At 44.2% G+C, this 25,274-nt stretch overlaps 1 protein-coding gene across 2 annotated transcripts in view; it reads right to left on the reverse strand.

The window, feature by feature from the left end:
- TMEFF2 (transmembrane protein with EGF like and two follistatin like domains 2) overlaps positions 1 to 25,274 on the reverse strand; it is a 108,224-nt gene that overhangs the window by 34,757 nt on the left and 48,193 nt on the right. For both annotated transcript variants that reach the window (XM_042822339.1, XM_042822338.1), the window contains exon 5: positions 9,048 to 9,144. In XM_042822339.1, coding sequence (XP_042678273.1) covers positions 9,048 to 9,144 — 97 coding nt within the window. The remainder of the gene's footprint in view (positions 1 to 9,047; positions 9,145 to 25,274) is intronic.

The raw sequence follows: 25,274 nt of genomic DNA on the forward strand, positions 1-25,274 counted from the left end.
GAGCACAGCACCAATCCAGCATCAATCCTCTATTTTCTAAGAACTCTCTTTTTTTCTGTAGCTGAAAGCTACTGCAGAGGAACCCTCTTCAGGTATGGGACACAGACCAGTGACACCCACCTGCAGCTCCCCAAGGGATGCGTGTCCCAGGAGCACTTCAGCGTGGGCAGGCTTCATTACACAACAGGCAGGCCGACAGACAGCAATTAAGTCTTTATGTCTGGGCACATCCCACACAGGCTTTTAGCAGTGATTTGCCTTCTAGAGAATCGTCTGCATCTTGCGAGCACACGCAGGAAAAGACAGGCGTCCCTGAGGATGGCTGCCATGGGAAAGGGACACCTGCCCCCGGGGTCAGCCCTGCACTTCAGTTCAGATTGAGCTTTCATCAAGCTCATATTTAATGCATGGGATGTATTTTTAGTGGCTCGGATGTGTGAACACATTGTGGCCTTGATGTTCCAAAATGGGTGTGTGAAGGAGCCACCGACCTTCTGCGACGGATGTAGCTTTAATTTGATAGTTAACATAAAGTGGGACGGAGGAGTTGAAGCGTTATATTAAGACATTTGATAATAAATCGGAAAGTGCTTTCCCAGTGCTTTACCTAGTTATTCTCTCTGCTGATCTATTTAGGCGACACATGTAATTCTGAACTACAAAGTTGTATCCCTGCTTTCATAAACATACTTACATAAAACCCAATAACAACGCGGCCTATTTATTGCTAAAATGCTAGTAGGAAATTGAAAAAGGTATAAATACGATTCATTGCTGGTGATCTCCTGCCCCCTGAAGGCACTGTAGGGCTCCAAATCTCACTCAGTGCACAGCATCATAAAACTGAAGCAATAAATGTCACTCCTTCCTTGATTGCGCATTAGGCCAATCGGCCTTTTATTGCGACTAAATAGGCTGTCATGAAGGCATCACGCAGCTTACTACCAGGCTATGGCTCTGGCGAAATGTGGGGCCGGGGAGTGAAGAATGCTTGTTTTTAAATAATAGCTAAGGAGGATGGAAAAGAAAAGTGCAAACACACATAGCTGTCCCATGCCTCTGCGCTTGTTCTTTTACGCGGTAATGCTCTGACATACACAGGCGGATATGTGTCAATGCACATTAATATTTGATGTGCACTATCATACTATCCCCTACAAGCACTCTTGCAATCTGGTGAGCCCAGGGTCTCCCGGACACGGAGTTACACAACGGAGTGGTGGCTTCAGCTGGGAGCACCCAAGCACAGCTCTTCAAAGCTGAAGCAAACCCTTTGGTGCACCTCGTGCAGGGCTGGGCACAGTTTGCACAATGCCCTGTGCCACTCTGAGAGCACAAGACCAGCTGCCAAAACTCTTCCTTCAAATGCAAATAAAGGTGTGTCCTCACAAGTCCGCTGGTTCTCCTAGGAAGGACTGAAGGGTACAGTCACAGAAAGATGCAGTCACAACTTGTGGGAGATGAGTGAAGAAAACATCCCAGGTTCATTAGTATCCCTATTAACTGAAGCACATAAACGGCTGCTTTCTGCATGTTGGAGGACATCCATGCTGCCTCCCAAGCTCGAGGTAGCCCCTCTGTGCCTCCAAGCACACAGCAAAGCAGACTAACTGGGAGCCAGCCTTCGATTCTCAACCCTATGCCAGTCCCTCCTCATCCTTCCCTGCCAGGACCACCTAAGTCTTTGCTGCCTCTATATCTCCTGTCCACAGCCATGTGAACCTGACAGGCAAACTTGGCTATTTTGAGCAAGACTCCTAATATTATTGCAGCGTTTTCTTTTTAAAACTGAAAAGACTAATCATTGTAAAGACAAGTGACAGCCTCACACAGCTGATAAGCCATTCCCCCCTTAAATTTCAGGAGAATTTGTCTTGCTGCTATAGGAGCATGGTAAGATGGTAAGACAAGGAAACAAAACTAACAAATCTCAGAATCTATTTTTAGCTTTTCACAAATCAATATTTCCTCCGAAACAACTGAAGCAGTCAGTAAGCCAAATTCTGCTTTTATCACCACAATTTCCAAGTTTGCACTCTGTGAGCAACTGTACATTTACACTCTGATTGAGTCTGTTCTCCCTTCTGCTTGCAAAAGGCTCCACTGGCTACTGAGAAGTTACTGCATGGTTATGATATCAGCAGAGGTTTTCTCACTGAGCTGGAGGGAGTAACATTTATTGCTTTCATAAGCCAGAATTTCTCCCTCTGAAGCTGAAAACCAAGTCTGGCCCAGCCCCTGACAGGAGAAGTATGAAGATAAAAATCTGTAAGCTCTATGACTTAGAGTGGAGGGTATTCTCCCTTGGCCACGTGATGAGTTCTGCTGTAATTGCAAAAGATAAAAAATGTATGTATCATGTAGGGTCCCTAAAAGACCTGCTTGGGTGAACAGTACAGATGGAACACAATGCGGTTCTGCATTTATCTGAGAACATTTAGAGCCATGATATATAGTCTATATGACAGACTTCCTTGATGCATAGAGAAAATACAGTCAATTTCTTCGGGTAGGCTGAATTATTTACCAGAGCGTTCCAAAGTGTATTGGTAATAAAACACTATGAAGTATAAGTAACTCTAGACAATCTTGGCTTACGTTAAAACCAGGGTGCTTTTTTTTTTTTTTTAAGAATGTTATTAAGAAGATAAATCCTGAGAATCTGGAAAGGAAGGAGTTTGCCAAATGAGCATGAGATTCTGAAGGACTGTGGCCTCTCAGTGGATGGAAAGGTCCACCCAAAGGTAGAAACTCCACAGTCTCACTTCCAAATTAAATGGGATACTTTGGCACAGGGGGAAGGATGAAAGGATGGTAAGCCGATTTTCTGAAACTTACCAGACAAGCAAAAATTGCTGTTTTGGACTAGAATCAAATAAAATGCATCCAGAGTAAAACAATTTCAGCAGATGACCAAACAAGCCATCATTTTCCAAGCAATACCTCTTTCTGGCAAAGCTGGTAGTGCATGTGAGTTAGAATGTGCTTGGTCCTTCCTGCTTCTCAAAAACGACTGGACCACATGCTCTCAGAGATGCTCTCTGCAGATAAATATAACTTCTTGTACATGTATCTTGCCCTGCTCTTTCTGTGGACTCATCACTGAGAAAGAAGAAACCTCATCTTGATCAAAGACCCTCTCCAAGTCTGTGGGAATCCTACTTTGGATATGGTTGAGCATTAACCAGGGCTGGTTTTATGTCTAAACTGCCTGCTGAAAGATACCTCTGACACCTCAGCGTTCTGCCAGTAAGGAACACAACAGGAGTTGTGGTTGGCAGTTGAGGTGGCTCTATTAGGCCAGGGCTAAGATCGTGAGAGGATGTACACTGCCTGGTCGTCTCCTGCTGTGCAACAGAGACTGCATACTGCAGGTCCTTTGCTTCCCTCTGTGATTAGATATGAGCACCGTGCTCCCTGTGAAGATCTACACAGCAGCAGCCGCATTTTGCGCCCTAGGTATGATCTGAAGCGAAGCAGAAATGTTAGCCTTTGCAGGACTGCAGTTTTTAATTATTTAATTCCATTTCAGTGCTTATTTGAACCATGAGCCCAGCAAGCATGTCTGAAGATCTACTTCTCCTCCAGAAGAGAAAGGCAAGCAGCAAGAAACTGCCATATAGCTACTGTATAACGCACGGGATGATGCAGATGTTAAAGTAGCTTGTTGTTTCTGCATCTGGAACAAGTAGGTCACACACAGTTATTATACACACTGCTGAACACGAAGCAGCCAATACCCGTGTAATGTATGTGAGCTTTCAAACTACCTTTTAGTACTTCAGAGTAGTACAGCATCTTGTTTGCGGATGCTTTCGTTGAGAGCAACTGACAGAAAGGGGGAAGGGACCCGAAGCTGACTGACCTAATTGCTGGGTGGATTGAGAAGCTGGCAAAATCGTTCATTTCTTTTATATGTTTTCCTTCTATACTATAATAAAGATAAATATTGATTGCTGGAGCAATATTGATTGCAGGGGTAGTGGCTGATGGCAGCTGCATGATTTGCACAGATATCTTCCATGTACAGTGCAGTTTATTTGCATGAGAATGCAATTTCACCATCCTCACGCGTTGTGGATTGCTTGCTTGCTATATAGGAGTATTCACTCAATATATATATATATATGTATCAGTGATTAGTGATAAAATATGAAACAAAAGCTTGGAACAGTTCATATTCTTAATCCATCTTGGGTGTCTGTTTGCTCAAGCTAAGCAGAGTTTGTTGTTTCAGCCATGCGAAAGAAATGCAGGATACAAGGGACTCACCGCAACTTCCCCACCTCCTCTGGGAGCACCACCCAGCTCTATGCCATGAATGAGATGCACATCCCTGCCTCCATCACACTTGGCTCCCTAGGGAAGCTGACATCATTTTTTCCCTTCTGGGCAACTTCTGCCTGCCCTGATCTGATCACAGAGGAGGTGGTATCTGAGGGATGAGCAGGGAGGAGAGGGTTGTTTTTCTCTACTCTGCCCCTGTGAGGCCCCATCTGAGCACTGTGTCCAAATCTGGGGCTCCCAGTACAGGAGGGATGTGGAGCAGTTGGAGTGGGACCAGAGGAGGGACATGAAATGATCAGAGAGTTGGAGCACCACTCCTGCGAAGAAAGGCTGGGAGAGTTGGGCTTGATCATCTTGGAGAAAAGAAGGCTCCAGAGACAGTCCACTGCAGCCTTCCAGTACTCAATGCTTATATGCAGGAAGGGATCTGACTTTTTACACAGTCTGATAGTGACAGGACAAGAGAGAATGGCTTTAAGAAAAAGAGGACGAAATTTAGTTATAGGTTAGGAACAAATTCTTTGCTGTGATGGTAGTGCTGTGTTTCACAAGCTACCCAGAGAAGTTGTTAATGCCCCATCCCTGGAGGTGTTCATGGCCAAGCTGCATGAGGCCGTGGGCAGCCTGATTTAATGAGTGGCAATTCTTCCCACAGCAGGGAGCTGATACCAGATGATCTTTAAGGTCCTTTCCAACCGGAGACATTCTGTTATTCTATGACCCTGTCCTCCTGACCTGGGCACTGAACACACTGCAGTGCAAAGCCCTAAGCGGCCTGCTGGAGCCAGGACCCTCCTGTCAGGGACACTGCAGCATCTCCTTCACCTGCAGCCTCCAGGGAAGGCCAGCAGCAAGCTGCAGATAGCCTCCTTGCTGCCAGGCCGCAGAGAAAGAAAAGCACTCTCACATCAGATATTTCTGCATCCTTCCTACAGCTACCAAACCATGTCTCACTCCGGGCAGTCCTCCACTTTAAGTCTCTGCTGCTTGCTGACCTGCCGATATTGAAATCCTAAGCAAAAGCATGCATACTTAACCCCAATTCATCATTCTGATTTTGATTAACTCCACAAGTCAGAGGTTTAATCTTGCTTTAAGAAAACACTCCTGTCCTCCCTACTCTGCATCTTCCAAAAGGAAATTCAACAGAAGGGGTTTTGCTATTATCTATCCCCTTCCACTTCCTTGGACATTTCATGAACCTCCAAAATAGCTGCCCAGCATCCATCCCAACCATGGCCTGCCCAATGTACAGAGTAGCTCTTATTTCCTCAGTGGCCCGTAATGAGGAGATTGATACCAGGATCTGGGCTCTTGACGTGGTTATGTACTGACACTAAGCCACTTTAGCAGATGAGCAGGCACTCCATTTGGTGAGTACTATTTATATACAGTGAGTATTTCATGGATGCTTTTTGGAGGATCTCAGAAACACACCAGTGTTCAGCACGTTACGCTTCGTTCTTCATTTCCTTTTAAGTATATCTCTCGGGGTGTTATGTTGAGTAGCCCTGTCTTACAAAATCAATTATTCCTTAGCCAGCTCAGAAATAAAACCCAAAGTAAGCAACACCAAATGTCTGATTTACCAATAGATTGCAATCCTGCGCTAAAGAGCACAGCCGTGGCCCTGCTTTAAATATTCATGAAGCTCACTGGTGCAAAATGCATTAAAGGTGGGAATAATGCCAGTAATGCACGATCCTCTTAGTGACAAGAAGCTTTCACATATTAAAGTAGCAAGATGTTAAAGACTTTCAACTGAACAGTCTTTGTTTTTAACCCAGAGAAAGAGATTCACTAATGGAATGCCAAATTGCATTCACTCTTGTGATATTAGGCTGTGGAATAGGATAATAATATATGTGTGCTTTAACATGCCTCAGAAAACCTGTTATTACAGTTGGTTCTTTTCTGCCTTTTCTTTGTACCTTCCACAAAATGTTCACATGCACATCTTACCCCTTTGAGTAGTCTTTTATGTGGCAAAAACCCTATGAAAATCCCAGGAGTCTAGCCATTAACAGATTGGTTTTAAGGAAATGAAACAATTTAAAAATAATGGTGACACACTACAATAGCACAATTCAGCTGAGTGACAATTGGCAATGAATAATGAAAAAAAAAAAACAAAAAAAAAAAAAAAGTAAAAAAAAAAAAAAAAAAAAAAGAAAGAGTTAAACCAGAGACAAGGGACTGCGAAATAACAGACTGTGGCAATGCAGAATAATGTTAATTGTCGCTTTAAATCATCAGCAGCCCAACCACATCTGCTATCACACCTGTGCTTTCCCTTCTGATCTACCCTGACACCGAGCTACAGCAGGCAGCCAGCCAGCCCTGCATCTCCAGCTCTGAGCTCTGGCTCTGCTGCCAGCTTGCATCCCCCTCACCTACAGCAGACCAGGCACAGATCCTATAAGCTTTGATGGATGGGGGACACTGCTGCTGCAGGCCTCCTCACCCCCTAACTGCAGCTCCCAGGGCTGCCGGCAGCTCCCGACATCCTTTGGACTTTCAGGAACCCCAGTGGTTGGGAATCCTGCTTACTTCTGAAATTAGACATTAGAAGAACACAAACTGAATAATAAACTGGAATTTTGCTTCCCACTTAATGCAGGGGAATTTTTCCACACACTAAATTTTTGCAGGGACAGGGAAAAATGCATCAGGATACAACTATCTGCTGCCAAACACAGGAATTCAATTAATGTACATTTTGAAAGAGGGATCTAGGTTCCCCATACATGGCCTGCTTTTATTCCAGAAATAAGAATAACAAAGAACTAACACCCACAAGGCTCATTTTTTAGAAAGACGTTTATCCACGACTAATCATGGGGCAGAGACAGGAAAGCAGGGCTCTGTTACGGCACATGAAGTTGTTTACTTCAAAGCAGCCCTTTAACAAGCTTTGCACGGTCTTTTTACTTCTGCTTAGAAATCTGCTTTGCTGCCTTTCAGCATCCTCCCAGCAAATGCCTTTCCCCTGCTCCCCGCCCTGAGAAGCACCTTCCCCTGCAGAACGGCCGCCTGTCAATAAAGATTGAGAACTTCAGCTCCCGCAGTTACTGCACTGCTCTGCGTAAGCCAAGCTGTTTGGAAGGGGAGGAATTAGTTGCAGAAGCTGCAGTGAGAACGTTGCTGGGCTAAGTTGGAGCTGGCTCCTTTATCAAGCTATTTCCGGAAAAAAATAAACACTGCTCCTCAGCGCTTGTGATTAATAATGTTATCTGGTAGCTAATTTTATTCCTTACCCCTCTCTTCTGCCGCCTTCCAACTTGCAAGTGCACTTAATTATGAAAACATGAGCACTAGACTGTGGATTTTGATGTATTAATTTTACCACAGCTTTTTTTCAGCACTGCACCACCGAATCCCTCAGGGATAACTGGTCAAGGAGACACTGAAATTCCGACACCAAAAGTCATTTCCTTAAACAAAGTCAACATTAAGAAGTATCTTCCACACAAATTTCAGTGCATTATTGCAAACCAAGATGCATCTTGCTCTGGTTTTTCAACACCTGAATTTCTTTTGATGCCTGGAGCCAGAGCCAGACTTCTGTGGCTAGTTGCTTGGTGCTTTATAAAGATTGGGTTCAGAAGTCATTAGAGGTTTGGCAAGACCAAAGCAAAACGAGCACGAGTTGATCACCATATCCATAAGTATCTTCGTTGAATAAAAGAAATGTTTATCATCTCACGTGTGGTCAAGGATGTCGTGCCTGGATGGGGCCAGCTGCCCAACACTGGCCCCAGTTATCATGTTCACCATTCATTCATTCGTTCATTCATTCCACTCTGCTCTGCTCCTCCTGTACGTGTCAGAGTTCAGGCAATACCACATTATTAGTATCTCACTGCCCAGTTTCTGTATCCACCCTTTAAACACCAGCAGCCTTCAGCTTCAGTAGCATCACTCAGATCATCGACTCTAACATATGCATGATTATTTTGATGTCTTTCCAAATTTGTACCAATTACTTACAACTACGAAAATATGAGGCTTGACATTAAGGTGGTGTTAGAAATACAACTGTGTGGATAGCTGCTTTCTGGATCAGCTGGCTGCTCCAAAATTACAGTGAAATGATTAGCTTAAGGTTGACTTACTACAAGGTGTTTGCACAGTACCTAGGCAAACTGACAAATCCAACAAAATATTCTAACTAGAAAGAATTATTTCCCCTCAGCTTACGTGACTAAGGTTTAAAACAACAACCAAAGAAGAGTATTTTTCCAACGTCTTTCCAAAAATAAAAGATAAATTTCTACTGAGAAGATGTCTGAATGCACACTCTATTTATAATTTCTAACATTTGAGGGTTAGGTGTTTGATCCCAGCAACCAAGAAAAAGAGAGACAGATTTCCCAACATTGCTAATGCCACACATGACTTAACACAATGATAATATTAATGATACTTTTAAACTGGAAACGCTGCAGGTCAATTAGCTTTCCCAATTCTGTTTTTATCAAAGAATAAAGCCATAAAATCCCAGATGGAGTAACATAAGTTATAATAGCAGCAAAATGGACAACTGCGTTTCTGGACTTCTAAATTGTGCATGTTCCAAAATTACAAACGTTTTTTCAGCCTAACAGCCACTTCGGTCACCATCTAAGCCATCAACACCATCTAATGAATCTCTGGGTGCAAAAAATGAAATGTCTAACATTTTTAATGCTTTCTAAACCACAGTATCTTTAAATAATACAACATTGATTGAAATAGAAGAGTAGACCAAATTACTGTACCAAACGTCCTCTGCATCTTCGTCACACTCTGCCCCAAACTGGCAAATGTCACAGGTCGATGTCTCTTTTTGATTGGTTTCACCTGAGCCTTCATTGACTGTTTGATGAAAAGCAGAAGAATAGACATTAGTAAAGACTGCAGCAACAAAGCACTTCCTTCTAGAAAAATCTGTTCACCGTGTCAGCTGAATGCGATGCTCACAAAGCTCACGTTGGCCAACAGGCAGCATTTTTGAATGAGCCCAACACAGAGATTTCCTTGTCGCTCTGTAGGAAAATTGCCTGGGTTATGGAGTGAAAAGGAAAGAGAGAGAAAACTGCTCCTCTTCCTTTACCCTTCCAACCTTGCAGCCTTGGAACATCCTCATCTGCCCCCACCGTAGCATTCCACAGGTCCCCACAGATTCTGCAACTAAGGGCACTAAGAGGAGGGTCTGTTAGAAGATCCAACAAAAACATACCTATGTTTGTACGTAAGCATACAAGCACCTTTTACTATCTTTCAAAGACTGCTGCTTTCTAGCAAGCCTCAGCACCCAGTGATACCCATCAGATGGCTGCAGAATGAGTACACCAGCCTGGAGGGCAGGTAGCAGTCAGCCCCAATGGACACTGCTATGTGCAGAAATGCTCTCTGTGCTCATCCCTTCCTTCCTTTCTTCCATGTGGTGCAGGGTCACTGCACACACTGAACAAGTTATTTAACCTCTGCCCCAATCCCTATTTGTAAAATGAGGAAAATGATGCTTTCTGACGATAATAAGAGGGAAAAAAAAGTTTTCCCGTATTTGTCTCTCATCTTTATACTCTCATGTACTGAAGAAAAAAAAAGAGGAACCTCAGAAGTCATACTCTGGCTTTTTGTTCTGCACTGTCAGGGTCTGGGATATGTAATTTCTGCTTCCTTAAATGACTCAGGAACTCACTATGTTCTCATCTCATAAGAGCTAACTTACAAGAGCGGAAAAGTTGTCCATGTGCCTCACACCATTAGCATCTCCATGGCCACGTGTGTCATCCTGAACCTACAGCCTGGGTTTTTCATAGATTTTTCTTTTTTTTTCTTTTTCTTCCTTTTTTTCTATATATAGAAATCTCTTTTTCTCAAGAGACAACTTTGACAGCCTGGCTAAGGATTTCTGAAGATATTGGGCAGGATACATGATCTGGATTGATGAAGTATGAAGTCCTGCTGCTGCACTGTGCCACAGGTTCCTCTTTCTGTACAAGGGGAATGGAATCCTTTGGCAAGACACATTGGGAGCAGTAATGAATGACTGCATGAGAAGTACACAGAGACCTATGGTCAGGAGTGGCTTGTGACAGCCACACACTCCTCACCCACCAGGAATATGAGATCTGCTCCAGCCCAGGAGCGTGAACAAATTCTTTAAGACAAAGAGCTATCATTTCTGCAAATCACTTCCCTTATATTTCCTTTGAGTTAAAAACATGCACCCTATTTTTTCCTCCCTCTAAGGTTTCTGCTAATAAGAATCTAGCAGGTGTGGGCTGACCAGGGATTTCACATAGGCCCACATCACAAACTAAGCAAAAGTAAGTAATGCAAAGATTTAGTAACTGATTTGGAGGGGAACATGTGCCCTGAGATGCAATGCAGTTGTGAATTTCTGCCGAAAAGTAACAGGTAACTCCTTCATGTCCTTCGAAGAAGCTCTGCACGCAGCATTCCAGTGCACACACTGTCATTAAATGCCTGAGCATGCAGCAGTCTTGATGACAGAAGACAGCTGCTTCTCCCTCTCTCCTCTTCCCAACACCTACAGATAACATTATTATTTACCTTTCCTCAAGGTGTGTTTTCCCTTCCTACACAAACACGCACACCCGCACAAGCACCCGCGCCCACAGCCTGCCAGACACAGAGCTTTGCTTTCTGCATGCTGTGCAGGTAAGCACCTTGATAAATGTGGACATCTTAGAGTTATTTTCCTGCTGCTTTTCAGCCCGAGGACTAGTGGATGTGTTTTTTCTAAGGGGACTCTTCTCCTTTCTTCTCCTGTTCCTTGCTGCATCGCTGATCTGCGCTCCCTTTCATAACTCAACTGAAAATAAAACATTAGTGGGAATAATGCAGTTTGTGAATTCCTCTTGCTAAAAATGTAAGAAGCGTGATTCCTTTTTTTTTTTTTTTTTTTCCTCCATGCAAGTTACAAAGTTCTCAAATTAGCAAGTGTTGAGATGATACAAGGGACATGTGGTACCTTGCTGACAGATCGTACTGTGAGGAGTCAATGGATGTGCAAAGGGGAGCCGTGGAGCCCCGAGGGAGAGAGGCCAGCTAAGCACTAAACTTGGCTAAAACTCTTTGATATCCTTTCCTCTGAAGGCAACAGGGGAAACTAATGAGACTCTCTGGTCAGTTTTCATTGGTCTTCGGAGGACCACTAATAGTAGTATAATAATCTTTAGTCAATATATTTTAACTATACTGGAGAACACAGCAGGAAAAAACATATTAAACACCACTATCACACGCTTGAATATACAAAGATACAAGCAGCCTGATCAAAATGTGTCTATGGTCATCGCAGGGGATTTTGACTAAATGACCTTTAAGGTTCTCCTGCAACTCATAAGATTTCATTATTCTATATTCTCTTTATATTGCTTCGATTGGTGTGATCAGATAAAAGCTTATCACAGCCTCGGAGCAGGCATGATCTTCATGCTGTCATCCATCATGCTTGATCCTGACCAAAAACTGGGATCACCCCAGCAGAGTGCTGAGCCCAAGCCAATGGATCTTGGGCCTTTTAGCCAACAAGACTGCGAGACAGTGTCTGGGGGAACTCACTGCATAATGATGTCCAAAGTCTGGTTTTTACAGTCCCAGATGTGCTGCACATTTCCTTACACAGCCCAACCAGCAAGCAGCTGCAGGGATAGCCCAGTCTTCTTTAGCTGAGATTAAACATGTCTCCTACTAGGGCTGGTTTTTACAGATGACCGAGCTAATTTTGAACTATGACAATTATAAGTGACAAATGTCAGCATTCTGACCACATGCTGAAAATATGACATAATTAATACTTGAGTACTTGATTTGTCACAGTGGGATGTCTTTGCTATTGCTGAAAGAAAAACATCAAACAAAATTGCTCTAGATCATTCTAACAGGAAACCCAGTTTGATTTCAGCTACAAAATCTAGGCAACAACAAAAATCACATGAAGATTAGGGTCGATGGCCATTTTGGAATGAAAGATAACGTGCAAATTAAACTGGAGGAGGAAAAGAACAATGATATCCAGAGCAGCTGAGGTGATCCTGTCACACACGTCAGTATTAACAGGATTGCTCTGGACAAGTGACAAGGAGAGCAGGCAAAGCGAGAAGGCTCTGAGAAATGAGGGCAGGGAACCAGCAGAATTTACTAAATGTGTCAGAACACTACCTGCATCTCTTCCAAACAGCTAAACCACCTCACAAACGAGACCAATAAAAGCCCAGATGCTGCGAGTGACTTCCTTCTAATCAATAAGCCCTTTTTCCTGAAAGCATTAGCTCAGTCAAAACCTGCAAAGTGAGAAAAATGAAGGGTGCGAAGCAGGGGGTGGACTCTGCTCTCAAAGCCTGGCAGAGGCTCAGAACAACATTACGGTCAAAATGAAAAGAAAATGCTCTATTGTGTTGGTAATAAATCCCAGCTCTGACACGTCGCGTTCTGCTCTCCTCCCGCTGTCTGGCTCCACCTCAATAAATACACACTTACTCTCTCTTGCACACACAGACATGCTAGGGTAATTACACAAGGCATGACGAAGCCATGCCTCCAACCAGCAGGGGCCCTGACACAGAACTTCTCAAGGAGATCTGCCATGTTTGCCTGTCATGTTTGCCATGTTTCACGTCAGCGGGCACCTGGTTGGGTTCTTCAAGCCATCAAGGCTCAGCCCTGGAAATCATCTCTCCATTAGTGAAGGGCAAACTCTTTAAGTCATGGCAAGGCTGTGCTGTGGCTGAGCAGGCTGCCAGGAGAGCAGGCAGTGTTTCACAGGGTTTTAGTGCTCCAGGGTTTACCTGGATGCCTTCACGCTGCCTTTCTCAGCCATGTGCTGGGAAAGGCTGGGCTGAGCTCAGCTCACACGCATATCCAGGCAAGGTTTGCAGGGTGGAACTAGAGGGATCCAGCCAGCTCAGATCACTGATAAGCCACACTCTTATCTCCTTGCAAAAGAGCATGCAGATACAGCCAGGCACTGCTTTGATGCCAATCAGATGCAATTTACAGTGTTTTCCAGATCTCATACATCTCCTGTGACTCTCAGGTTATACACTTTCTTAACCTCATAGCTGGTGGATCATCTCAATGTATAAAGACCTCAGTTTCTATCTGTATTTGTTTAGAAAGGTAGGACTAAGTTTTAGGGCTGTGGAGAAAAACCTTGTGAATATAATAAATACCAGGAACGATCAAGTTCATCATTTTTAAAACTAATTATTTTTATAGGGCTGATTTACAGTTCTTCAGTCATGTGTACTGCTGCATTTACGTTGAACAGGAGAAAAGCACTTCTCAAATAGAGCTTGCGCTGTGCTGAGCTCACCTGCGCCTTGCACTGAAGGCTCTGCTTCTGCCATGGATACAGAATAATTAGTGCAGAAAACAGACTCTGAGATGTGCCTTGAGTTCAGCCAGTAACTACTACCAGAAATGCTTCACGTGATTACCGAGCAATGCTGCTCTTTCTAGTTCCATCTTTCTTTTTACCTCCCGTCTTGCTTTCTCTCGAGCCTTCCTTCCAACAATCTTTCAGCTTCCTTCTGTTCCCCCACAGCCCCAATTTTTCATTTTCGACAAGGAAAGTAAGATGTAATCTGGTGGATTTTCAATAAATGCTTACAGAAAGCATTCAGGGAAGAGCAAAGAGCCCCTCAGCATCAACCACCTCCTGAGCTCAGGACAAAGCACCTTTCAGCAAACACAAGAAGGGCCTTTGGCAGCCTTTAGCTGGCTGCCATCTCCTGCAGGATGAGTCGTGTTTATTTTCAGCCTTGTGGCACCCACCTGGGAGATCACTGTTGACCAAAACTCAATTTGGGATGATCCTGATTAAACTCATCATTTTATTTTTCTTTTATTTACAAGTGTATGCCTGTGCCTAGTGACGGGAGAGAAGTCTGATTAAATAACGTGAGAGTTATGATTTACAAATTCCACTTCACCTCCTCTTTAGTGAATAACAAGACATTGGCTTAACAACACATATAGATGGTTTAAAAAGGAGCAGGATTTCTCCTTTGCATCTCTCTGATTGCAATTTGCTCCTTTCAGCAGGTGCAACTAGAGGTTTCCAAGAGCACCTGGGTCTGAAGTCAGGACTGACTCTCTCTCTATGGACCTGTGCAGGGACTTGCCTGTATTTGTACAGCTGTAACCAGGAGGGAACGCATTCAGTTCTTACTCAAAGTTTATTTATTCTAAATCAACAGTATTTGCTTGTTTCTGTCTCACGCATATCCCCGCTGCTCCCATGGTGTGTTTGATAAAAAATTAAATATGATTAGCCGAGGCCAGTTTCTCCTAGCAAATACCTCTAACGGCATTTCAAAAGGAAAGGCTCATTGAATAAAACCCTATTGTAGGCGTGCTGAATGCTGACATGAAACAGCTGTGATTATTGCACCCTTTTGCAGTCCCCCTACAAAACTTGATGTTTGCCTGGTGCATGTGGGATGCCAGCATCTAAGATTTATGAAGGTGTACGATGACCAGCACCGACACTGTTTGCCAGCTCAAGGAAGAGGAGGTTCATTTAATTTTGCCAAGAGCTTCTTCTCATAAACAGCTTTGAGAGAAAAGCCAAATAGCATGTGGGGACTATTTATCTTTGCCTTGCATTAATTTAAAGAGAAATCACTTCCTTGCAGGAGAATTTTCAAGGAATAGATACAGCTAGTTATAAACATGCCTGCAATGATGCCAAAGCTTTGGTGGCACCCGGCCTTGCTTTCATGTATTTCAACATGACCGACAGCACGAACTAAACAACCAAGTGGCCATGAGCACAGCTGGATGGATGCAATATGATGGGTCACCAACCACGGCTGCTATTAAAGGGTGTGGGAGGAGACTAATACAGTCCTAATTGCAAGTACTGGATGACCCATTGGGATTGAAGAGAAACAGAAAAAGATAATGTCCGACTCCTCCCTCAGGTAGGCTAGCCTGGCTTCACAGATCATTAAACCCCCACACTGTGCCGAGGGAGATGGGAAGCCGCAGTCCAGGTACAGATCCAATAGGGAAAAATTCCATCCATAGTTTTATAAACTCTACAGAAAGGAAGCTCAAAATGGGTGATGTGACTTTCCAGGGCTTTGCACACTGAACGGGTGCATGGCCAGATTCCTGCATTGTGGAAAGATTAACAGAAGACTTGAATTTGGACCTATACAGCTTCTCATCTTTCAAGAAACAAAACGAAAGGAACAAAGATAAAACCTCAAAGAGCTGCACAGCATCCACTCGGTGACTACATCAGTTTTAAGGTCTTTGTCATTTTGCTATTGATTTAAGTCTGTGTACCCTTTTGAATATTAGTATGGCTAGCAAGATAGCAACATCATACATAAAAACGTTCTTTATTCTAGAACAGATGAAACTCCCAGTGGTAAAAGAAGATTTAGGTATCTCTGAAGATTTCTTATCACTGTGCAACATAACTCTCTAATGGTTCAGTGCCTTGGAGGGTCATCTGAGATCACTTATCACATAAATCAAATAGGTGGCAGGCTATAAGAGAGGAAGCCTATAGCAATTTCATGTCTTTGCTCGCAGACATCAAATCTATCTTTTAGGCAGACTATAGAGGAGATAATATGCCACTCCATTTAAGCCACTGAAGAAACTCAAATCTGGGTATTAACCAATTTTAGGAAGCTGCTCCTAGTCTTGACTGCACCACAATTACCTTGGGAAATGACTGGTTTTAAATCTGAACACATGGGCACAGGAGCCGGGCCTGGCTCTAATTTACTCTGAGGCTTCTGTAAATCACTCTGGCAATGGAAGGCGGTGTCACAGCGGGGGAAGTCCAATTTACTTTATGTCCCATTTACATAATCAGGGCGGTGTGAAGTGGCTCACGGTAAAAACGAGTAGGGTCTACCTTTCACTGAACTCAATAAGGGAAGTGCAGCATTTTTCTCCCACTCCACTTTTCTTTCATTTTACACTAATTTCTGTTTATCTCTGTGGTGCTAATGCAAGGTAAGGTATACACACACAGAACTGAGCAGTCTGGGGCTCAGAGCGGAGAAGATACTCATACCTGTGACAACCTTATACCCTGGGATGAGGCCTCAGAGGGAGGCGCCTCAGGTGCCTACACTATGTTCAGCAAGGCTGTGCCCTCCTGAAAGGGAACTGCAGGTGGACTTTTGTTGGCTTCTTCCCCCAGAAGCTCTGTCAGCAGCCTATATGCAGAAAGCAACCCCCAGGAATAATTTTGTGTTTCTGCAGTATCCCTAGGCCTTGACTTTCACCTCAGAGCTGAACCTAAAGGCTTGCACATCCTGTGCTCAGTCCTTTGTTCGCCTGTTTCTCTGCAGGAGAAGCAAGTATGAAGTAGACTGCAAAGCTCTGAGTCCTGCAGGAGGTACAAGATTTATGCAACATAGCTCTAGTCTTTTATATAACAAATACATATGCACACTGCAGCATCTAACTATGTGAAAACGTCTGGTGGTAAGATGGGAAAAGTCATTGTAAGTCTGTTTTTTCTCTTTGTATCCATTATCAGTGAGCAAGCTGAGGCACTGTGCGAATAGAATCACAGAATCACAGAATGGCCAGGGTTGGAAGGGACCTCAAGGATCATGAATCGCCATCCGCCCTGACACATGCAGGGCCACCAATCTCCCCATTTAACATTAGACCAGGCTGCCCAGGGCCCCATCTAACCTGGCCTTGAACACCTCCAAGGACGGGGCATCCACAACCTCTCTGGGCAGCCTGTTTCACCACTCTTTATGTAAAGAACTTTCCCCTGACATCCAACCTAAATCTCCCCTCCCTCAACTTAAAACCATTTCCCCTTGTCCTGCAGCTGTCAACCCTTCCAAAGAGTTGATTCCCCTCCTGTTTGTAGGCTCCCTTTAGGTACTGAAAGGCTGCAATGAGGTCACCCTGCAGCCTTCTTTTCTCCAGGCTCCACAAGCCCAGCTCCCTCAGCCTGTCTTCGTAGGGGAAGTGCTCCGGTCCCCTGATCATCGTCGTTGCCCTCCTCTGGACCCTCTCCAACAGCGCCCTGTCTTTCTTGTACAGGGGGCTCCAGACCTGGACACAATACTCCATTCCAGATGGGGCCTCACAAAAGCAGAGTAGAGGGGAAAAATCACCTTCCTGTCCCTGCTGGCCACCCCTCTTCTGATGGAGCCAGGGTACCATTTGCTTTCCGAGCTGGAGTGAATAGCACTATTAATGGCCATTGCACTCCTTGCTTTGCCTGCGTGGGATTTTACATGACTATGTATAGGAAAACAACCGAGATCCAACCAACAGGACACACAGGATGAGTGCAGCATGCCAATCTCTGCCTTCACACAAGCAGAGAGCAGATCCATTTACACCAGAGTGATGTTGCCTCCCAAGCACAATTTCACAGGTATGTTTACGATGGAAGGAGAGCCATATGGTATGGAAGGTTTAAACACTTAGTCTCACTTGATTCCAATACACTTCATATACAGAAAATCAGAAGCCCAGCTGGAAAACACAAGATTTCACTGTCACTTAGTTGTGATTAACCTTTGTGAGCTTACACAGACTTTTGTCACTTGGAAACTCCTCCAGGCTGGGAAGGATGCCCTGACATTTAGGCTCAGCAGCAGCTGAGCTTGAGCTCTCCAAAGGCTGCGGGGTCGTGTTAACCCAAATCCAACCCCATAATCACACACTGCTCCCCACCTTACCCCAGGCACTGCCAGCATAGAGGGGACCACAGCATGGGTACACTTCCCATCCCATCTCCTCCCTCAGCCACCAAGCAAGAGCCTGGTGGTAGCATGCTTTGCAAACATGCTCCTCATTAATATTGATTCACCCACACAAACACTTTAGCTATATTTGCTGATTGCATTACCATTGCAGAAGTGTAATTAACAAATTAAAAGGGAGGACTCTGATTCAGATTAACGTGGGGAAAATTTTTACTTTAAAAAAATGAGTCTGATGTTTGAGGATCACTCCCCTTTGCTATTTATTTCAATGCCTTGGATATGCTTTAAAAGCAATGCTCTCACAAAAAAGAAACGTCCTGATATGCTGCAGTACTGCAGGTACTTAAAGAATGAATCAGGCAAAAACCAAACAAATTAAAGAAGTCCTCCACACAACACCAGATGCTAGATTGCAAATGGATGTGTATCACCACTGCGAGAGGAATGAGGAGACACCAGTTGGAAGCTGTTTGGACTGCAAACAGCTGGAGAGCACCAGCCTGTTGGCCAGCACTCAGAAGTGACACAGACTATGTACAACTAACCCCAAAACGAGCAAATGCCACAGGTATCTGGGAGGGGGAGGAAAAGGAAGGGAAGAGCCTCTGCACTTGCTACCATTCTGGATGCTTACATGATAAAATACATCAGCTAGTTGTCAAAGCTTGCAAGCAGCAACTGGACCGTTTTTCTCTCCAAAAACCAACAAAGCACATATGGAAGAATGGCCACAAGATGATACCTCCCTTCCCTCCCATCTCCTCTGAAAAATATCTTTCAGGTGATCTAATATTATGAGAAACCATAATCATTAAGGATTGATCATGGTAATATAATTTTCTGGATGGCTTATTAACCTACTAAGACATGTTTTTCTCTACTTCCCTTCATTAGCGACAGCAATAATTAGGTAAGGCCAGAGTAGCAAAATTGATCATCTGCTGCTGCTGAAGGGGACAGAGAATGTATCGTGGACATTTAGCGTAATGTTCTCTGAACTCCAGATGCATTCATTACATTTAGCAACACAGCTATTTTCCACCTTAAATAGAAGGAACCCATTAATGTAGGTATCGTACAACAGAGGCTCGATCCCTTCCAACCCACACCTCTCTACGTTTCTCTCACTCTGCTGGCACAGCAAGCTCATGTAAGCACGGGATCAACAAAGGCAGTGTTGATGAATTCTTCCATTTTTTTCACATTCCAGCAGCTGGCTTTCCTGAGCTCCCCCCCCTCCACGTAAGCAGTAGGCAGCTCTCAGTAGATAACAGCATTAAAGGGAGCTGCAAAGAGTTGACATTACAAACCTGGCACTCTGATGTCATGCTGCACAAACAGCGAGAGGGAGGATCTGCCGGAGTGAAAGCCAGAGATAATGCCAAAAGCATAAACCCAACACATTGACCTTATTTAAGCCCAAACAGTTTAACACTAGGATATTTAACACAAAAATGTCGAGAGCACTCTTTATTCCATGCATACACGGATGTTTTCTTTAAATATGCAATTGACTTGATATCTGCAATCCCCCCTCTTCAGATGCAAAATCCAAAATAATGATTATATCAGTCATTGCTTAATACATTCAACTGTGGCCCTGATTTTCATGCATGAATGGTCATTTACATATCATTACCCATAATGCCTTCCGCTCGGATTTCTCTTCCTAAATAGAGTAATACATTTAAAGTCATCATTCTAAAACAAAAAAATGCTTAAAATGGGGACTTTCGTTTCTCGTCATCTTATCTATGCTCTTAGCAGCTAATAGACCAGAATATTAAAACGGAAAAGTCTCAAGTGTGTGTGGCAACTGCTCCAGTGAGAAGATCTTACGGGAGAGGCGATTACCGAGGGATTTCTCTGAACTTTGGAAATGCAGATAAACACCAACAGAAAAGCCAAAGCAAACCAATCAGAAGCAAAACAGTAATTATAACATGCTCTTCTATTTTCCCAATGCAAGCCCTTGTTGGGGGCAACGCTGGTTTCTTGCTGCGCTGGGAGCTGCATCCTGCTCGCCACTAATACTCAGCCCCCTGGTATTCACAGCCAATTTTACATCTTTTATGCAATTAATAAATAATGGAATCCTCACTGACAGGCAATAGAGTGTGGTTTTTTTTTTTTAAGAGTAAAGAGACAAAGGGTGCAAGCTGTATTTGCTTTAATGAGCAGTGAAGGAACAAGGTATTCACCCGGAGGACTTAAGATCCCGTGAACGGTATTGCCGTCAGTGCTGAGAGAGTGTCAGGTTAATGCTTTCTTAAATTGAAACCCAAGGCAGAGCAAGAACAACTACTTAGTGGAAACTCAGACCTACAAGATACTGGGACGTGTGAGATGCTACCCTTTGACAGAGAGGGTAAACAATTATCTCAGTCACTTTCCCAATGGAGTGGCTGGACATCATAGCAGAAAACACAGAGGACGCTCACAGAAGGGAATTCAGCCAGGCAAAAGCTGAACCCCACTCCCTGATGAACTGGGACCCAGCTGGTTGCATGCTGTGGAAACTGTCAGCACCAACCTCCTGGGGACAGGAGAGGTCAAAACAGGACAACTGCTGGAATAATATGAGCGATGCAGAAGGAATTCTCCTCGTTTTATTCTGAGCTCCCAAAACCAAATCAACATTTTGGCTACTCTGATGGCTATTGACTGTCTCCCACTTTGACATGTTTATAGAATGTCCTCATCCTGCTCTGCTGGATGCTGGCGTGGCTGCGTGCAGGGAAATGCCCCAGCAGAGCACTGAAGAAGGGGCAGCCAGTTTAGCAGATCCCAAGGCAGAGCCACAAGGGTGACACGACCCACAGAACACACAGTAAGCTCAAGAGAATGGAAAATTTTACTTTGGGAAAAAGAAGATTGAAAAGAGAGTAGTCATCTGATATAAAAAGGAGTGTTAAAGAGGCTGCTATAAAAAGAAGGATAATCAATTGTTCTCCACATCCACTATTTCGGAGACAAGAAATAATTGACTTAATTTATAGCAGAGGAGATTTAAGGTAGATACTAGGAAAAAAGTCTTTCCAACTTCTAAGAATGATAAGGTACTGGGCAGGGATGTGCAGCAATGAAGCAGATGGACACTGCAATTTGAGACTGGTCTGCACAAAGAAAGGGACAGCCTAAACTGCAGCTAAGCCCAGGGTACCTGAGGATGGATTGGATGGTCAGCTGAAACCATTTCCAGAACCATCTATCTATATAACTATATATCCACAGCTCTATGATCCATTTTCTGCATGTTAGGCAATGGTTGGGCTCCATACTGCACGTCTCAATCTCGTCCAAATTCCCATTTAAACTAAGGGCTGTTTTTTGGTAATATAACAGCTTCCTGGGTACATGATGTCCACCCAGATATGAGGCCAGTAAGTATTTTTACACTGTCTCCATAAGTTACAGACCAGCCAGAGGATGGGGCGCAGGACCCGAACTCTTCTGGCATCAAGAAGCAGGGAACTGACTGCTCCTTCCTCCTCCCCTAAAAGCAAATTTGCTTTTTTAAGATGGTGGTTTGAAAACACCTGTTCCAGCTGACCAACTTTTTTGTCCCATTTAAAAAACTTTTTTTTTTTTTTTTTTTTTCCTTTTTTAAATTGTTAAATGGGTTGCAAAATCTGTGGCAACAGAGCAATACAGGTAACGCAGTGCAATTCCCAGAGCGGGCGGTGATGCATTTCCAGCCTTATCACTTGGTTTCTCCTCTCCTTCCTCCTTTGTCAGGCCCAGGGCAGAGTTATGGTTTATTTGCACAGTGATAGCACAGCCCTTCAGAAAGGAGATGTAAAACGATGAATCAGAGGGCCAGACACAGCCATCTGTCACATCCAATAAGCACGCGTGCGCTGTGTGAATGCCTGGTCACTCCAGTAATTAGCTGGTAAAGCTGAATGGGCGATTCTCGAGCAAAAATGCATGAAATGCATTTTGATGCACAGAACAATTACGAATGTGACGTGCAAACTTCCAGATACCTTGAAATTGTCTCTTCACTTAGCTTTGGGGGAACTTGACCTTCTTAACCCTGTTAAGTGCAAGAGGGCACAGCAGGAGGGGGAAAGTGGGAAGCTAATAAATCTCAGCAAGGCATCCATGTTTTTAAAATGCAGCTTTTCCTTCCAAAAACTCTTAGATAATGATGGAAAAATAGTCTGCAGTGAATTCTGATGAGAAAAAAAAGAGACATACAGACCAGAATTACAAATACGTCCCATGTGACTGCTAGGAAAAATGAAGGGTCTGATTCAAGTTCTGTTCTAATCAACTGGACTCTCTCAATTACTTCTGCTAACAATCACATTCAACTCTATGTGTTTGGCTGAGTAGAGACAGCAAGCAGACGAGAAGCAAGGATGGCCCATGATCCAAATAGCAGCTAGGCATCAGGTGAGCCACCTGAACTCACTGTGATGCTGTAAATGTACACGTATGAATGCAGACAGAACGCACACAGGTGCAAACAGACTTGGATGCTACTTCAGTGGAGGGCAAAATCCTTATTTTTCCCCCTAGATGAGGGGTCTAGCCAAGAATGCAGACAGGGAAGGTAGCCAAGTCCTTTAAGTATAACTAAGCAGCACGAACATAACAAAGCCATACAGCCCTACCCATGAAAGACATGTACATTGGAAAACGTGGCCTGATTTTATCATTAACACATATTGGAATAACATTATCACATACTGAATATTTGCAACAGACGATGCAATGTTCTTCCTGCTCAAAGCGTGCTGTGCACTTGTGGCTTCTTTGGCTAACTGTCCTCCTGCACACAGCAGCCTGAACACACATCCCACACATAGGGTGGGATGCAGAGACCTGTGGGGAGCAGGGAAGGCTCCCTGGCTTCTGGAGGGCTCACACCAGGCCTGTGCTCAATGTCAGCAGAGACGGCTACCAGCTGCTGGGGAGCCAGCCCTAGGTGCTAACCAGGGAAGTTCCTTGGGAGAAGTTAATGAGCACGTCCTTGGTGCTGAGTGACATGGCTTCGTGGGCAAGGTGGTGATGGGATGAAGTTGGACTGAGTGACCTTTGAGATCTTTGCAACCTTAATGATTCTATGATTCGTATGATAGATGTGGGTATGTTTCTTTGCAAAAGCCTTTCCAGAATAGAAGAAACGTAAACATCACTCAATTTAACCACTGCTTTCATGTACCTTATTTTACACTGAGTTGCTGTAAACTATCCCTGTACTATTTTGTTGTAATTACACGCAGTAAAAGGAACAACTGGGTAATTAGCTCAGGCTCAGCAATAATATTTCCACATTAAAATGTACATACAAGGTGCACAGCTCATGTCCATGTGTTAATCACGGGAAGAACAGCAGAATGCTCATCTGAGGGGAACAACATCCATTGCAAAGCCAGCTTCCAGAGCTCCAGTGCTGCCACAGAGGCCAGGTACTGCCTTCATTCAGAGCTCCGCCACCAGCAATGCCAGGTTACAAAACCAGCAGCTGGTGCTTCTAAAGGGCACCTGTCCTTTTGGGAGTCCAGCAGACCCAGGAGGCAAGGGTGGAAAAGGCCATTTACACACAGGTGAGGGAAAGGAGTGCTGATGCTGTCGGTGATGGAGGTAGAGTGGGGAAGATGATCCCCAGGCATGCTTCTGCCCAGGCTAGGAGGCCCAGCAGGGAGCTGCTGCTTTGGGCTGACAATTGTGGCTGCTCTGGAAGGTGGCAACGGCTTAGCTGTAGTTTGAGTCCAGAGGGTTGCCTCTCACATTGAAGAATTTTCTGTCTTTCATGAGCATTTGCGCTTCATTTAAGCCCTAAATAAAGCACAAATATCCCACGGGAGCAAACTTTACTCTCTACCTGTCAGAATAATTCCCTACCTGAATTAACTTGTGGATGCACTTTAAAAAATAGACACATCTTCTCTCTAGCATGATTACTTGCCCGCTTTATTTTCCAAACATTTTTAATACTGCTTTTCCATTTGGGGCGGAATCGCAGTAATGGGCTGAAGGGGTGAAGAATAAACACAGGCTCTGATTTTGTGCAGCACACGTGCTCTGGTTTGCACAAATCCCCATAGGCATGGCTGTTTGCTTAATAGCACCTGCCTGCTCTGCAGATATATGCGCAATGGATTCTTTTAATGGGAATTTGGTATCCTCTGTTATCATCCTGCATCAGGCAGGGCTACTCCCTGGGGGGGGGGGAAGACGAACCTTTAGGATCACAAGCCTTAGAAAAGCATACTTCAAAGAGCAAAAATGTTGGGGAGGAGGGCATGGGGGAAAAGCAAGAAGCAGCACTGGTTGAATAATATCACTGGAAGTGTGGTTAATAAATGATGGGGAGCTAATGTGGAACTGATCTGGTTTGTTTAGACTTTGTTCTGAGAGCTGGGGACTGCTTCAGCCCCTCTCTGTGGGGTGAGCCTGGCTGCCTCAGGGGACAGTCCTGCCTGGAGCCCAGCTCATTACCTTCAGTTCCATACAATTACCTGCAATTTCTTTGCTCCTATTCCTGAGAAATCATTCTTTTACAGGGAGCAGCTCCCTAACATCTGAGCAGCTTCACTGTCCTACGCTGTACATAGCTGCTTTGTTAATGCAGCTGTTTTCCTAACAGCATTTCTGCGGTAAAACAAAATTCACACACTCTGCATCCCCTGAACAATAAAAGACTTTTCAGAGGATAAAGCATAATTGCTTGGTGCATCAAGCATGATTGATCCCTCTACATTTCCTGGTAATTACCCTCCAGAACAGTGTGCATCAGACACTCCCTGCTATCAGAAGCAGTGCCTAGGGTCTTGTGGTCAGGTTACTAAAATGCCCCCTGCAGCACATGACCTAGAAGGCATGTATGCATATCCTACTTAAGTGCATCTGTCTTTCTTCTTGGATTTGCAACTGATCAAAGGAATAACAGAAGTTGCTGGACTCAGAAAGCTTCCCCCCTCCGCTTCCAGCAGGTGTTCCTGCAGGAGGTGCGATCCTTTCCCTCCTGCCCAGCACCAATAGCACTACACTCTCTCCCAAAAGAACCAGAACAGACTGCTCTTGCTCTGAGCTGATCCCTTCAAACACAGAACCTGAGGTGGAAATATATTACTATTTTTCCAGTAGTACTATTACTTCAGCTTCAATTCACATTATTTCTGATCCTTCAAAAACAGTGACAAACCTAAGCACATGTGTAAATGCCAGCCCAAAGTGCTTCTGCTCTTTCAACACTGTCAAGGTAAGAGAGTGCACCTGCTCTGTGACTGCTTCTCTATTATTGGC

This window comes from Centrocercus urophasianus, unplaced genomic scaffold (genome assembly GCF_019232065.1).
Source record: "Centrocercus urophasianus isolate 14NV4802_14NV808 unplaced genomic scaffold, USGS_Curo_1.0 seq_20, whole genome shotgun sequence".
In the NCBI taxonomy this organism is placed as follows: domain Eukaryota; kingdom Metazoa; phylum Chordata; class Aves; order Galliformes; family Phasianidae; genus Centrocercus; species Centrocercus urophasianus.